Below are 16642 nucleotides of genomic sequence, written 5' to 3'. Positions count from 1 at the left end.
TGCATTTGTTAATTTGCGGTTGATGTGTGTTAATTGATTCCTGTTACTTGTGTATTTTAATTAACTCAAGTTATAGTTTGCGCTTAAAATGCAAATTAGTGGTGTTTTGCTAATTAACTGTCCTCAGAGGTATAGACAAACCCTCCTTGGAGTAATTAACAGTGTTAATTGCCTTTAAACTGTAATTAAAATGGTTTATATAAGGCAGCTTACCTTGTTTGTCAACAGGATAAAACATGGAGCAAGGATGAAAACGTATTTCATTCAGACTCAGAGAATCCCCATCACCCAGGTCATGTTGGATACAAGAACAAAGAAGTAAAATTATGTAAACAATTCAAATTTATTTTAATCAGAGATGCAACAACAGAAACAATTAAGTTACAAAGTCAAATAGAAATTATTATTTATTTAATTAAATAAGACATTTAACTTGAAATGATACACTTAAGGCTTCAACACCTCACATTTCTCTATTCTCCGTCTCTTCTCTGGCCTGAACCCCTCAGATGAGAGATACTGCTCGATCTTTGCGATCTGGGCCCTAATGTCAGACTGAGGAAGGTCGTCCTTCTCTAGAGATGTGGGCGGACTTTCCTCAGACACAGGTCGAGACACTTTTCCCAAGCTGTGGAGTCTGGGAGGGGGAGTAGGAGTGCAGTCATGTCTCAACCCATTACCCACGGACCGAGCCGCTGGGCTGCCTAGCTGAGCTGAACCAAAAGAGATAGGAACTCTGTTTTCCTGTGAAGAGAAACAAAAACGGCTATAAAATGCAGTAACACTGGAGTGATTTAATTCTTGTAGAAGTATTAATAAAATAATTCATGATTCTCCTTTTTTTAAGCTAAATACTGTTTTGCTGACAGAGTTACAAAATTCATTTCATGCATCATGTATGCTAAACTGTTGTAAAACTGGAGCTGTCTACAGCAGTTTATTAAGCATAGGTTTATAGGTTTTTTAAGGACAGACTACCATAAAATCTACCATAAAATCTGGATAACAAATGTATTTATTTATTTTTTAGAGTTTCATCCTAAAAATATAATTTGCTGTCTTGTTTTTCTTTAAAGATAAGAGGTCAGTGCAGTGTATGAATTTCCAAGGTAGTATTTTTACTGAGTGGTTCTGAAAACTTAAAATAAGCTTAAATGAAAGAATTAATGTTCATCTGAGAAATATATACAAATGAATGATCAAATATCTTGGTAACATACACATTAGATTTCATAAGCTCTCAGGTTTGTTCGATGTAGTCCCTCGCTCCCCTTGGACTTGGGCTATGTGCCAGTGATTTATGATCTGTGACTTTTTCCTGCTGTTTTCATTGAGAAAAATGCTACCATTTCACCTCTGTGAAATACTTTTGGGAATAAGAGTTGTCTTAAAACACTTGTATGTATTTGGGGCTCTGTGTACCTCATAAGTCAGCTCACCCTGGCCTTCTCCTGCCTTCATGTTTTGCGAAACTTACTTTCTTCACTGAGATTTCAGAAAACGTATGCTTGATCGCATTCCATTCCCCATGGTGATTGCTCTTCTGGTCTGGATGAGTGCTTGAAACATTTAACTCATCAGGACGCTGGGTAATTACTGAAGCACCTGAGTGACAAGAAGCAAATCAGTGCTCAGACATTCAGATATTGACATTGGTCTAGACAAATATTTGGTGACGTTACATTTTTGATGCTTCACTGATAAAAATGTACAGATGCTCAAATTTTTACATTCTTTATATCTTATTCAACTTAACTTTGGGACAGTAGGAAAACTGCAAATAAAAATTTGTTCATTAACTTTTACTCAAGCAGAACACCTGTGATCTACTATTTACCTTTAAACAGAATTGCATCAAGAAACAGAATTTATTCATCATTCGAAGTTCGTCTCTCAGACTTTGTTTAGTGTGGTACTGTTACATATTAATGAGTAGTTTTCATAAAAAAAATTGGAGTCAACTAATTATTATAATCAACACTGTCAACTAATCATTGCAGCCATGACATATCTTGGGTTTATACTTCCTGCAATAAAATAAAATAAAAAATGTAATGATAAAAAAACACTGTCCTAATTATGATTTATATTACCATAAACTCTTAAATCTAACTTTAAAATCCAAACCTGTCCCCAAAATTAAACCCTTAACCTAATGCTACTCATAAGTGTGTTTCTAGCTATTTTGTTAACAATTTGAACACTAGAATATAATCTACAAGCCAAAAAAACTTACCTCTGTTTTTCAATTTTTGTTTGGAAAATAAAGGGCAATTTAATGAGGTGAGAAACTCCTGGAATCCAGAAGGCAGTCCAGAATCAGAGTATTTGTGTCTGTTTTCATCTGGAAGAACAGCTGGAACACTTGTGACTGAGTATGTCAATGGTTTGTTTGCTGTTTTTTGCTGAGATGTGCTTGGGTCAAACAATGATCTGGTCCTCTTGCTGTCATCATGGTGGGAAGGTCTGTCAGAAAATAGTTTTTCTTCATCATTTAGATGTTCACTTTGTGTTATGAGGATTTCAGTGCTTAATGCATCTTTTGGCAAGTTTGGTATCAGGGAACTTGGGACTGGATCTGCATTCTGTGGGTCACTTGACATCTGTGCAGATGTGGCGCTTTCTGGTTGATTCGCACTTGTATCTTTTGATGAATGAACAATGATGTCCATAGTGTTTTCACAGAATAAATAAGAATGGCTGGCGATAGCATTTAATTCCTGAGTTTCTGGGATGGATTTTTCCTCAGTTCCCTCGACATTCTTGCCTGTATCTTCTAAGGAATCCTGGTGCATTTGGCTCCTATTCCTTGATGAAGAGTATCCTTGCAGATGTGAGATCTGATCATTGGATTTTTTAGGGGTTGTATCTGGCATTAAGACAACCTGGGGGATGGCTTTCTCTTGAGAGTTTGGTTGTAAGCTTGAATGTGCTGCGTCTAAGTGTTCACGCTCTATTTGACTGTTGTTGAGTGTATCTTTATCTTGTATTGCTGGGTTTGTTTCACTTATGTTTGGAAGTATTGGTTCACTATCATTTGGTAAGACACTTTGAGAGCTGTTTGTCTCAGGTGCGGTGGTCCAGTGCTCATCTTTTTTGAAGTCAGTGTCCTGAGATGTCTCGGATGTGTGTTTATCTGATGTCTGGCGCTCTCGCATTTCAGAGACACCCAGACTCTGCTCCTCTGGCCTATCCCTTGATTCCGACATCAATGGGTCACTGGCTACCCCATAAACAGACCTGGTTTCGAGTTCTGATAGCTTGGCGAGGCAGCTGTCTGTGTAACTTTGCACTTCACTCGAAGGGCGACCATTATCAAATGTGCCTCGGACTGGTTCGGTTTTAATGACACTCGCTTCCTGTTTGACAACTGGTCCTATCTGAAGATTTGTCATAAGTGCATCACCGCCACCAATGCTCTCTGACTGATCTGCAGCCAAAGCACCAAGGCCTTGAGAAGGTGGAAGAACAAGAATTGTTCCATTTGTGCGTGAACAAACGCTAGCTTCACCATTCTTTCCATGAAAGCAGTCTTCTTTTGCTGCTTCTTGACACTCGGCAAGCCTTTCATCTGCGCAAGGAAATTAAATTCATGCATCATTATGAGTTGAAAAATAAAACGTACAGGTAAGCTTTCTTGATAAAGATATTCTGTCAGCCCAGGAACTCACTCCCCCCACATCACATCATTTTGTGCAAAAATATTAGTTTTAACGGCGCCCAGCTTGGCTGGAGAACAGAAGCTTTTGTGGCGTCTCATTTGTTCACAGTCGTTTTCAGAACTGACATGACCAGAGGTATCTAAAAATGCATCCTTACTCAGATTGTCTGCTGTGATCACTTGGAGGTCACAGTTCAAATTGCTAGGAGAATTCTTTTCGATGTTTAAGTTGTCATCTGTGTCATCCTGAAATCAGAAAAAGATCCATTGTTCCATCTATCTGACCAACAGTCTCAGCAAAACTCTCAACATTTTTTTAGAACAACCATATGAAGAGATCACAAGAACATAAAAAACAGTTTTCATTTTAGAACTCTAAACTTACCTCTAAAGGAGGTAACTGTTGGGATTTCTCATGGAGATGATCATATGCCTCTTTAACAGTCTTTAGTTCCTCCTGAACTGCCTGCGTCTTCGCTAGCTGCATCTGCATCTATTTGACAATACCAGAAAAAACATAACCAGCCTCTCCTGTAAATCATCTGTGAAGAAAAGCTCTCATAAAAAAAACTTGCTTTTTAAAATCCATAAAAAAGAGGTCCAGATTATTGAGTTTGTAATTTGTATGAAACTTGTTTTGTTAAGTTTAAAATGTACATTATTTTTAGTAGAAGTATAAAGCACTTTTACAGACCTACCTCTTTTTCCAAAGTGAGTTTGGAATTTTTGTAGTCTTCTATCACTCGCATAAGCCTGTCTTCTTTTTCTTTACTCCTCTCTTGGATCATTTCATGTTCTCGTTTAAGAACCTACAATTAAATTAATCACCCGGAAAATTTTTAATGCAATAATAAATTTTTATATATTTATTCAACCAGGACACAAGGTTCTAAACAGACAAAAAAGCCTATACAAATCAGCAGGGTTTTGTCACGTTAATAATGGTTTTAATCCATGAGTTAATATGTGAATTAAACTAAGGCATTGAGGCTGTAAAAGAGCAGAGGCCATAAATGGAGTATAAACACACTTACTATTATTGAGTTGCAATTCATGCTTTCTAAATGTGCAAAGGAGATATACAATATTTTAAATCATTTTTATAACTCTTTATCATTTATATAAAATATATTTTAATAGTTATCAATTTAAAATAAGAAAAAATAAAGAAATGTGTATTACATGTCATTACAGATATAACTAAAGTAAATAAGTGATTTTTCACTGAAAGTAGATGTATTTTAGCATTTGTCTTTGAAGCTTATCCTTCTAATAAATCAAGCATCCTTCATGTAAATTAACTCAGGAAAATACAACAGTAGTTTAAGGAAACAAAGTAGTCATATTGGTGTATAATAAAAATGTTTGCACATTTGTTGAAAAAACAAATAATTTACAGACACATATATAGAATTGATTCAAATTGATGTTTTGGGGTTTTAAGAGAAAATGACCTTGTACTCTTCTGTGTGAGTGAGGAGTTGCTGCTCAGTTCGGCACACAGCCTTGGTCTGAACTTGCAGTAGCCACTGAGCATGCTGGAGGGAGCTCATTAGCTTCTGAAACACACACACACATACACACAAACATGCATATAGAGATATTCTACTAAACAAACTTTTTTAATCATTCTCATGTCCTGGATTATTAAGTGTAACATTTTTAAAATGCAAGAAATACACTCCAAAAGATTAAAACATAAAAATCACTACAATATATTATTAAATATATTAAAATGTTAATTAGAACTGTCTGATATAGTTATTCCAGGACTGCACCTTGAAAACAGGGCCCAATAATTCAATACTTAATATAAATAATTCAATATACACCTACCTGCTTCTCTGCCGTTTGTACATCATTTTCATTTCTGAGTTTCTTATTTACCTCTGTCTCCTACAAACAGAAAGTACATTAAATCTGCACTCATTCATATTACCTTTCTAAAATTCCGTAAACCTTTTAGTGAAAAATATATAGAATTTTTACCACAAGAAGCTTTTGTGTAAGCTCTTGTATTTGCTGTTCTTTCACAAGAATATGTGAATCTTCCTCTCCCGATCTGCAGATTGACACAACTTTGTATTTTACCATCTCACTGTTTAGCCTCTCCAAGTCCTATCAAAAATAAAACCAATCAATAATATTAAGTTAACAGTGAGTAGTAATATAATATACTGCTAGTTATGCTACAATAAAATATTATCAGGGAAAAAATATTTTAAATAATTCTAAACAATGAATAATATATAATAGAATAAATAATACATTATAATTTATTTCATTAAAGCATTACCCTTTTTAGAATAGAAATTGTAGATTCTTGTTTTCTGTTAATAAGCGCAAGCTTCTTATTAAGCCGCACTGCCTCCTCCACTTCAAGAAAAAATAAAGAATGAACATGTAAAAGACTTCATGTCAGTATGTTAGTCTACTGTATCATTTCTGAATTTGCACTCTAAGGCTAAAGCAGAAAAATCCCTGATCCAAAACAATAAAATAACATTAAAATAAGTACAAATTGTACTGCATACCAAACAACTAATATGGAACGTATTTTAAATTAATGAATGCCTTATCGTGGCTTTCAAAATTACTGATAGGCCTACAGCAGTTTGGAAGAAGCAGATAATAATGTTTATTATACAATGTACTCAATATAAACTCTACTTAAACATGAGCTAATGACTAAATACCAGACAAGAATGGCTATCTTTAGCTGTTGTTTCCCAGTGTTGGGATTCTCCATATATCTCAAAAAGGGGTAACAGTCTAACATATTTTAACAGTCTAACAATACGAATTATTATTAAACAATTAACAAAAGAAATCAAATAAAATACCTTTAAACTTGAGAGGAATCTCTGCTCATATACTCATTGCAATGGACATACTGGCTGAGATATATTGTTTCTAAGAATGTATTCTAATTAGCTGAGTTTTAATATCTCAGTCTGGGCACATCACAGACACTATATTTATTAAGAATGCATTTGACAGTGATAAACGACTCGTTTGTCTCTGAAGCCTTGCATACCGTTCTGCTCCAGTTTCTCGTGGGCCTGCCTGACCAAGGTGCATTGCTTTGAGATGGCCCCGAAACGCTTCTCCACCTCTCCCAGCTGATTCAAATGTCTGTCCTTTGCTTGAGTCTGCAGCTGCAACTTTTGCTCCTGCAAAATATTTAAGCTGTAAAAGGGGCTGCAGTGACATTTTCTCACATTATGGCACAAAGTTAAATCTGATTAAACACACTAAGACTTATGGACATTAAAATGTATAAAATAAAGACACTGGAACATACATTAATATGCCAAATGTCATTGTACATGAGATTAGTATTGTGTCCAATGACTTGCCATGCTCTACGGAAGGAAACAGGCTCTGCACTGACTTGCGGGGTGAATGTGTGGGACCTCCTGCAGTAAACGTGGAAGTGATTTCGGCACCAACAATCAGGCCCTGCTTAGACTCCAATAATTAATTGCTTTTTGCCATGAGCACTCTGGTCGGTGTTCAGTCTCACTCACAACTTACAGGGTAACACCTCACAAATTATGCAGGCGTTGTATTATTATTGCAACTATACATGTTTATTTCATTTGTGTGTATTGGAAAGGAAAATTTGACATAATTTGACACAAATCTCAAAAATTGGGCCGGACAAAATTATCAGCTCCCATCACCAAGGTGACACTTGATCAAGTAATATAATATTATCTAATGACTTCTGGCATGTCATCTGCATATCTCACCTTGATTAATAATACCAACCCTGCATTCACACTGGCAGGTGACAAGTCACTTTGTTTAGATCCTCAGATTCTCCCCGCTGACGATATGAATAACGTATGATAGGAATCAAAAGTTCACAGGGCAGAAAGCGGGGACGTCTGACACCTGTGTATCTGAATTTGTTTGGCCATTCGGTTTAGAAATTCGCTTTACTATGTCAACATGGCTACAAACTGCTTCCTCCCATCGCCTATGCCTGGCAGTGTGAACGCCTGGTTAGAAATATTACATTTATTTCTGAAGGTTAGAAATGCAACAAAATTAATAAAATATGCAATACCTCAGCATCACCTGAATGTGTGTCTTTTCCAGATAATACATATCAGATCACAAATCTGCTCTCATAATTATCATTTTACAAAGCAATTCCTTGCTGATACTGAGAGCTGATTTAGGGTCAGATTCTTTCATTCGTATAACAGTTGATGCAGAAACACATAAATAGTAAGCGCAATCAGATAAACAAGCGCCATGCATGCTTGTCTCTTTGAATCTGAAGACCTTTGTTTAACATCTTGGCTGAGTGCTTCTTCTCCACATCAAATAAGGGTTCCATTTTTACCCATGCCTGAGGGGCTTTTATTGAACGGCCCTGTCGTTACTGTTTGATCGTGTGTATCAAACAGATTTTCTCTCCATCATCTGAAAGGTTAAGCAGATTGAAGCTCCAATATAAAATATTTTAATAGTGGTATTTTCTCTGCTGCACTGGCAGTTCAAGTGTCACACACACTCCCTATCCGTTACTCCTGATGAGACGCTCACTCCTCCCCACATCCTCCTCTTTAATTCCTCCCTCTCCCACCCGCCTCTGTCAACAATTTATATAATTGGAAATCCTCACCAGCTTGCTTAATTTCTTCTCCAAACTGTACTTGGACAACTGGAAGAAAAAGAATCAAAAGTTTTGTTTAGAGCTTTTTTCTGTATTTGAGGACGTCTAGTGACTTAATGTACATTTGAGTCCAATCAAAATCAAAATGTTTGCATGTATTAGTGATGGGATGGCAAATATGTTTCTAAATGTAAAATATAAATAACAGACATCAATTATGAGCTGTTATAAAAGAAAAAAATGTTGTAATCATCCCAAATCACTACCAAAGAATAAAGCCGTAACAAGCACCATTATAGCCCAATCAGACGACTGCACAGAAAGTGTTATGAACCATATAAGAACACATACATCACCAACACTGTGTCATTTGTCTGACAACACCAAATAGACCTACATAGACCCCCACTCAAAAGGTCAGCCGTGAAATGGTTTTTCCCACTGTTGTCTTATATTTACCATATAATGGAAAATATAGGAAGAGGAGTTTAAAAGAGAGAGAACGTAAAAACACGAGACAGACACACCACATTACAGGATGGGTTTACCTGCAGCAACTTCAGCTCTTCTTTCAGGCTGGTGATCTCTTTGTCCTTCAGTTCAGCACTCAGCTGGTGCTTCCCCTTTCACAATAATTAGCATAATATTAGTCACATTAGAGAGAGCATTTGCATATTACAATAATATTCATGCAATTATAATCAACATTAGTGCAGCATCCATTTAGAGAACAATATTACATTATCTATACATATATACCTTGTCTCCCTCAATTCCTCTGACCTGAGCCTGAAACTTAAAATAGAGAATATTTTGTAGATTATTATGGTTTGTTTGCATTTTAACAAAGGGGGAACTGTAACTTCATGTTTCTTGTGTGTAAATCACTGAAATCAACTAGCTAAAACAATTCAAATCCTACCTGCTTTTTCACAGTAGCCAGTGATTCTGAATGTTCGTTAGTCATTCTATCAACCTGCCTTTGAAGAGACTCCTAAAATGGTTTCAAATGGTCAAATGAAGTCATATAATAAGATTATCATAATTTGTTTTTCTAACCATGCAATGCATTAAATATGTTTCTTTTACAAACAAACCTTTTGCCACTCCAGCTCTTGTTTCTCCAACACAAGTTTACAAATTTGAGCCTCATACCGTATTTCAGCATCCTGGAAATAAGAATAAAAAAAAGAATAAAAATAGACACTTTTTTGTAAATCTATTTATAATGAATATTCAAAGTTAATTTAGATGAAGCTACACACAAGCCCTATCTTAAATAAAAAATAAATATGGGAAATGCAATACACAAATCATATTTTAATGGCTTGTGCAGCATGTTTGGGAAATCACTGGTGCATTAACGAGAAGATATTAGCACAAAGCCTTCCTTGTCCTCCTTCACTAAAGGTAAAAGGTAATGGCTTCTTATGGAGGGACTTTTTATATGTACGTAGGAGTTTATTTATATTTCCCATTAAACTGTGCTACCAGCAAAGCATACTTGAAAATGCACACAAGATAAAGCTGTTAACTGTTTGAGAATGGACAATAAATTCAATAGAGATTTTACCCAGAAAAAAAGACATTAAAGTTGGTAATCCATGCAAATTTTAAACTACAAGAGCTTTACCAGCTAAAACACATCAAGAAGAATAAGGTATTTCAGTGCAGAACAAAAATGTATCATTATTATTATTATTATTATTATTATTATAAAAATAAAAATATTGCTATGGTATGGTTTCACCTACAGAGATACACATTCCTTGGAAGATTAGAAGATTAATTTTAATTCAGTTAAAATGATAAACTGTGTATTTTATTGAGCTGAAGTATTGTCAGAATCACTGAATTCATTTATTTTAACATAACCTACGTTTTACCTTTATAACGTCAATTAAAACAAGCACGATGGTATTCGGCTGAATACAACAAACCTGACAGCACGGCCTTCAGTTTAACCTTCAGCCCAATAAACCAGAGAACTACAAAGTGTTAGCTTAATGGCATGCCTGAGGAGCAGACTGATTTAATGTCTTTCTTCCCCAACAGCATGATAATAACAATAAAAGAAGGGTGATTCAATACTTTAGTTTTTGTCCCACAACCTTTACGTGTCCAGTGTCAGGTTTTAAGTGCTTGCTTGAGGGAAACGGTTTACAAGCAAAGAGACGTGAATTTGTCAGGTCCTGCTTGCATGACCCCATCCTGATGTAAATGTGTCTACAGCTGGCTCAATTCCAAATGGCCAAAAAGTGCTGCTAGCTGCCTCATCCAAAAACCCATAATACTCCCCCCACGAAATTACACTTCTTGATTCTTCTTCACTTAGCCGAATAGAGCAGTTAAACGACAGAGCACTGACAAAAACACAACCATAAGACATCTATTACACTGGGTCACCTTTCTTGTATAAACTTTGTCCTATCCTTAGACAAAAACTACAATCTCTTATTTTAAACCTTACCTAGAAAATAAAACGCATATGTTATAATCTGGCTTTTTTGTTAGAAATAAAATGCTAAAAATGGTGGATAAATATGCAGAGTTTGTTTGTGTCCATTTACTGATTCAAATCAAATGTCTTGCTTAACACTTGAAACATGTTTTAGTCCATACAATATTAAAAAGCCAAGCTTATTTGTTATTTTATATGAGAGTTGAAATAATTGTGCAATGATCTCTGAAAGTACACAAATTCAGAGGTATGGCAGGAGTTTGTATGAAAAAAAGTATTTATTTGTTTATTTATTACAAATTAAATTATTATTTGAAGATTTATTACTTATACACAACAGAAGGTATATGAAGCAGAGAATGTCGGAGCATGTTCCTATGTGAAAATCAATATCCTTGGAATGTCCAGTAATAAAATGTTTCTGGTTAGAGGTCTATAGTGCCTTGATGGACATACTTAACACTGAAATACCTTTTAATGTCATGTTTTATACCTATCGAACTGGAATTGGGACAGGTTAAATACTTTTTCGATATCTGCTTGTAAATATCTCCTCCTAAGCTTCCTTTTGTAAACAATTGGATAGATTTAGTAAACTGAATGTGAATTAAGATGTTATGGGAAAAATGCTTCTTTTATTTGGTTTACAACTGGAAAATATAAAATGTGTTGCTAATTAAAAAGCACTATGACGATTTTATGGAAATACTTATTATTAATGAAAATAAACAAAATAAAGTATTTCTGTACATTTTGTGATTGTGTAACTAAATAAATAAATGTCTAAGTTTATTTGTGCATTAGTACATAAAGTATATGCTGAAAAAGTATTTGGTTTTAGCCTGGCCTCCTCAAAATTCTGATCTAATTCAACTTAAATGGTCAATAACCAACTTAAATAGTCATTAGTTTCTGTCACCTTTAAACTTACTTTACGATCATTCAAAATTTTAAGATGGACATAAACATACTCACTACAGTAAAGGCAGACTGTAGCTTTGCACTAATACACTAAAATAAGTGCATTTAGTTGAAAAAATACTATACCCTGTGAATATGCAATTCCTCCACAGCCTCAAGAAGACTTGTCTTAAATTCTAGAAGCTGTACTGAAATTATCCCAGTCTCTGGCTCATTAGTTACTTCTGATCTCAGTTTACAATCAGCATTTTCTTCCTCAGTCTGTAGAAAAATAAAAATAAATAACATACAGATTGTTTTTATGCTTCTCTACTTTTGAGTATATTTAATCCTTTGCTTTGGTAAAGAACATTTGTGCGCACCACAATCTCAGGAGAGTATGCTTCATTGTAGACGTTTGGCTCCATGTGGCAATGAAATCACCTGTAACATAAAATCTTTTTAGTACAAATAATAACAGATAAAAAGTACAAAAGTGACCATCAGTAATAGAATAAATACAGCCTTAGCACCAATATGGATGAACCTAAAGCTCTTTAACCCATCAAGATAAAAATGATGCCAGGCTAAGAACCTAATAGGGGTCAGAGCTATAAAACTGAACAGACAGATTGCACTGTCATTGAGCTGGAATTATATAAGTTATTTAATTTGACCTGCAGTTGGTCCCCTGTCTCCCCACTGTGCCTGACTTCAGAAGTGGGAGGTCTTCACTTTGCCTGACGGTTTAATAGAAGAGAGGCTTTTGACCATTTAGTTGTGGCTGTTATCAATCATGTGTAGGAATTAAATGATCCTGTTAGAATTTGCTACTATCACAGATGACCTGAGGGGCCAATGTCTTTATTTGCTTCTTCACTGATTCACTTCAACAGATATTAAACAATTTTATAAGCCATGAAAGGCAAAATTAAAAGGACATCATCCATAAAATGGGATAATTCTCTGCCTACAGCATGATGTCTGTATTACCTGCAGCAGGGTATTTCAGAAGTGTGGTGTAATGAAGAAGGTAGTGGTCAGGACTTCTGGGAGCTGAGAGCAAAAGGGAAGAGAGCATCTGTGACCTGTGAATTAATATAAGAACACCAGTTGAGTAACTTACCTGACAAAGTAAAATGTGTGTGCATGTGTGTGGGAGAGTGGATGAGGACATTACATCATGCTAACCCTGCAGAACAAACCAATATAGTCAAAACTGATAGATCAAAACTGTATTTAGTCCAGCAAACAACAGATCCAATGTATTTATGTATCTGGACCTCAGCATGCAAACTGCTGTGATTACTGTATTTAATAACAGCACTATATATAATGAGATGCAAAAGTCTGTGCCCTCCTCATGTGTCCCAAAAAAACAAACAGAAATACACTAGTAACATCCAACTAACAATCTGTGATACCACAGCAACCACTTGGCAACAATCTAACAACCAACTAAGACATTGTAGCAACCACCTGGTAGAAGAACTTACTGTCAGCTTATCTGGGGGAGAGGGAAGGCTATCCTACCAGAGAGAGCTGGACCAATTATACTATCTGTGACTCCTGAAAACGGCTCTCCAGATAATACAGCTAACACTGAAAAACATTTTAACTGAATGTGTAACTGACAAAACTAAAAGGATACTTAAGTTAAACGGAGGAATCTTATATTTAAAAAAGCAAATACAACTTTAACCTGTTTAACCTCACTTACAAGATAACACTTCACAACTAACATTACACAACTAAGTTTGAGCAATTTCAAGCTGTCCAATGAGGTAACACTTACAGAAAATTAACATACTGCTGTTGAATGGCATTTGGCTTGTCAGCGTATTCCACTATAAGCCTGTTTACTGACATTATTATAAGGTGAATAATTTAATGTTTTCTTTTTTATTTTACCAATTAGTCAAGTTCCTGTGCACTTGAATTTAGTGTTATTTATGACATCCAGTCATACGTATGGCAGTGTAAAAACCTGTTTCTGTGAAAAGATTAGGGAGATTAATCATGCTCATCTCATACCACCAAAATTATCTTTTCATTTATTGCTTAATATAGGCTACTGTAAAAAGTTAAAAGGTCCATATTTTTAGACACCACTCTAAGCTTTAACCGATGCATTTCCACAAAAATGATTTTTAAATCTGTTTCTTTATCCTACATATTTATTTGTGCTTGTCAGTCAATTTATTATGACTTAATACATTTGCACTTTCAAAATTCTTAGTGCATTGTTTTAAATATCAGGGCCCTCAGAATTCTACAAATAAAGTATGAAAAATACTTTGAGCCTGTTTGCTAATGGTGTAAAAATAGTGATTCTTTTCATGGTTAACGCTATGCTCCTATTGTTAACATTGTAAACCTGTTGGGAGCATTGACTAAAAGCTCTGTATTTTCTAAATTCTGGTGATAAATTAATACAAGTATCTATAGTTAGCTTTCTTCTACCTGAGCAATTAAGGTAAAGACTTTTGGTTAACTAGCTAGTTAGTTAGTTTCCCCCTGACTAAACCAGTTTCCTTAAACCTTAAAGAACTAAAGCTGGCTTAGTTATCTTAGCTTAATTTAAATATGCTGACATTTCAGTCAGCTTTTTAGTAAGTTAAGTTACCTTACCTGAGGTATTAGCTTAGCATAGTTAACCTAGCTAAACTCACTAAATAAATCTCACAAAACATTCTTCCTTATTTTTGTTTCCAAAACAAAACACAAAAACTCACACTGTGGCTTTTATACTATAAATAATGGTGAAAGTTATACGTTTTGTTTTACTGATGTTTCCTACAGCTGTCACTCACTGGAGATTCGCGGGTTTCCACACCAAAACACCGCGCGCTGGCAGAGCGGGTTTACGCGCCTGCCCGGGTCCTGTCTCCCCCGTTATATCACTAAATACCTGTTAACCGCTAGAGGGAGCGCGCGAGTGAGTCCTTAATGAATAGGATTGAATGGAGCTAACAGCTAAACGCTTAAATTAAAAATATTTTCTATCCACTCATCAAGGATATTCCTTTAAATGTATTAATTATAATAACATATTTTGCTGTTGAGGCAAAGAAAACTCACCTGTATATTTCTAAGCTTCTACAATAAACGATTTTGCACAACAGATTCGCTAGCATTCCTGCTACTGAATGCTGACTGGTTGGTAAGTTCAATCAATCAATCAATCAATCAATCAATAAATCAATCAATCTATCAACCTTTATTTTCATTAGGGAATACATTTAATTAATTTAAATTAAGTATTTAACCAGACTAAGCTAAATACAATTAAATGGCAAAGATATTAGAAAAGCAAACAAATAATTATGATTTAATTAAGAATAAATAAATAATTCAGTATGAAACGATAAGTGGACAGGATAAATAAAAAATAAAAAAGACTAAAAGCAAAAAGGTAGCTAAATATGGATTTTAAAGAAAGTAAACAACAGAACTACATTAAAACAAAAAATATAATTAATAAAATGAAAAAAAAGATAAAACTCAAATAAAATAAATAAATAAAAGTAAGAAAAAAATAAAACAAATAGAAATATAGAAGGTCAAAAAGTAATACAGAAAATATGACAAACCAAGAAAACGTTCTTAAGTATGAATTCTCCTTTCGAGACTTTCTCTGGTCCCCTCCAAAAAACGCGCGTGCTTGTTCCAGTCTTCTGTGTTTTGATTATCAAAAAGCAGTGTGTAAGACTAGTGGAGGAAAACATGCCATGATGCATGAAAACTGTTATTAAAAAACAGGGTTATTCCACCAAATGGTGGTCTCTTATTTTTGTCTAGAGCTGTATATAAATATGTGATTCAGTGACTCATTTACTTAATAAGGAATCTGTTCTCTGAAGTGAATTGCTGATTCATTCACATTTGTTTACTTCACTGTAGCAACTACCAGTAGAAAACAGTAGAGGTTTAGCTGGGTGAAGTAACTGGAAGAGCCCAGTCAGGATTTCCATGGTGCTCTTCTCCAAACCAAACCTGTTCCAAAAATGTGTGCTTTGCTGACACCCAGTGTTTAAAAACAGTAGCATTGTTTTACCAGTGTCTGCTTTTCTGTGTATTGTTATCATATGTGCAATTATTATTTTTTAAAATAGCATGAGTGTCCTTTAAATTAATATTTCATTAATATGTCATGTAAAAGAATAGATTGCAGATGAGTGCAGATATACAGGATGTACAGTAAAGTGTCAACAGTGCTGATAAATAAACCTATGATTTAACCTATGAGATTCAGTCCTAGGCTGTTCTTCTCTCTTTTCTGGCCATAATGGGATGGTTCTCTGGACAAATAATCTCCTCAATCTGTCTGTAGAGCAGCTCTGTGACAGCAACCTGCCAACTTCCTTTTGTTCATAAATAAATGTCCTCAATTAAAAAGAATGGTCATGATAGAACATCTTTTTGTTTATTATTTCATAAACGTTAACAAAAAATGCCACCCTAAGTTTTATTTATAGCATAAACTAATAATAGATTTACAGGCCTCGTCACATGACCTAGTTTAGGGCTGAGCTGGTCCAGTGACTGACTCCACTGCTATATTTATCGCTGTGCTTGTGGTCATGGCTTTACTGTACTTTATTATATCAGTAACATTAAGATAGGGCTTATATTTTACTCAGATGGTTTAGCAAAAACTGTATGAATTTGCTTCACATGCTTCAAGCTTACTGTTTGCAAGTGTTAATATTCTTTGTGCATAGTTGTATACATTACTTTGGATTAAATAAAATAGTAAATACGGTGGAGTTATTATGTGTATTGTATATCCTTAATATTTTTTGTTAATAATGTATATGTTTCTAAACTAAGGTTTATGTTGTAACTACAGCATTATAAAACATAATTTGTGGGACATGTAAAAACAGGAAAAGTAAATAATAAAAAAACTAATTGGATTTTTTTTTATAAACTATTGAACTGTTTGATATATTGTGTATAATTGATCAAATATATTACACCTGTCGTG

The 16642-nt window shown here is 34.7% G+C and overlaps 1 protein-coding gene and 1 long non-coding RNA gene across 8 annotated transcripts in view; both read right to left on the bottom strand.

Moving 5' to 3' along the window:
- The window catches only part of LOC125804712 (uncharacterized), a 162574-nt gene that overhangs the window by 42531 nt on the left and 103401 nt on the right, over positions 1 to 16642 (bottom strand). The gene's annotated exons all lie outside the window — the stretch shown is intronic.
- On the bottom strand, positions 325 to 14546 carry LOC111195749 (coiled-coil domain-containing protein 73). Of its 7 annotated transcripts, none has more exons than XM_022683832.2 (21): positions 14466 to 14546; positions 12646 to 12740; positions 12330 to 12392; positions 12036 to 12096; positions 11800 to 11934; positions 9389 to 9460; positions 9214 to 9285; positions 9051 to 9086; positions 8840 to 8914; positions 8301 to 8339; positions 6699 to 6834; positions 5958 to 6037; positions 5651 to 5779; positions 5498 to 5557; positions 5116 to 5220; positions 4360 to 4470; positions 4047 to 4154; positions 3820 to 3907; positions 2237 to 3571; positions 1478 to 1605; positions 325 to 744 (listed from the first exon to the last, which is right to left on the bottom strand). In XM_022683832.2, exons 4-21 carry the CDS (start codon positions 12078 to 12080, stop codon positions 448 to 450), a joined length of 3051 nt encoding a protein of 1016 aa, XP_022539553.2. In that variant the 5' UTR covers positions 12081 to 12096; positions 12330 to 12392; positions 12646 to 12740; positions 14466 to 14546; the 3' UTR covers positions 325 to 447. The 7 variants fall into 7 exon arrangements, with proteins under 7 accessions (XP_022539553.2, XP_049339954.1, XP_049339953.1 ...); XM_049483997.1 differs by having other exon boundaries at positions 14428 to 14510; XM_049483996.1 differs by having other exon boundaries at positions 14388 to 14508.

The sequence above is a fragment of the Astyanax mexicanus genome, chromosome 10 (assembly GCF_023375975.1).
Source record: "Astyanax mexicanus isolate ESR-SI-001 chromosome 10, AstMex3_surface, whole genome shotgun sequence".
Lineage (NCBI taxonomy): Eukaryota > Metazoa > Chordata > Actinopteri > Characiformes > Acestrorhamphidae > Astyanax > Astyanax mexicanus.
Note: the sequence above shows the minus strand (reverse complement) of the source record. Positions and strands in the feature narration are given on the sequence as shown.

Coding starts and splice junctions, on each gene's coding strand:
- LOC111195749 (XM_022683832.2), bottom strand. CDS start 12,080: ATGGAGCCAAACGTCTACAATGAAGCATACTCTCCTGAGATTGTG. Junction 11,935..12,035: donor CATACTCTCCTGAGATTGTG/GTGCGCACAAAT, acceptor ATTTTTCTACAG/ACTGAGGAAGAAAATGCTGA. Junction 5,221..5,497: donor TACAAACGGCAGAGAAGCAG/GTAGGTGTATAT, acceptor TGTGTGTTTCAG/AAGCTAATGAGCTCCCTCCA.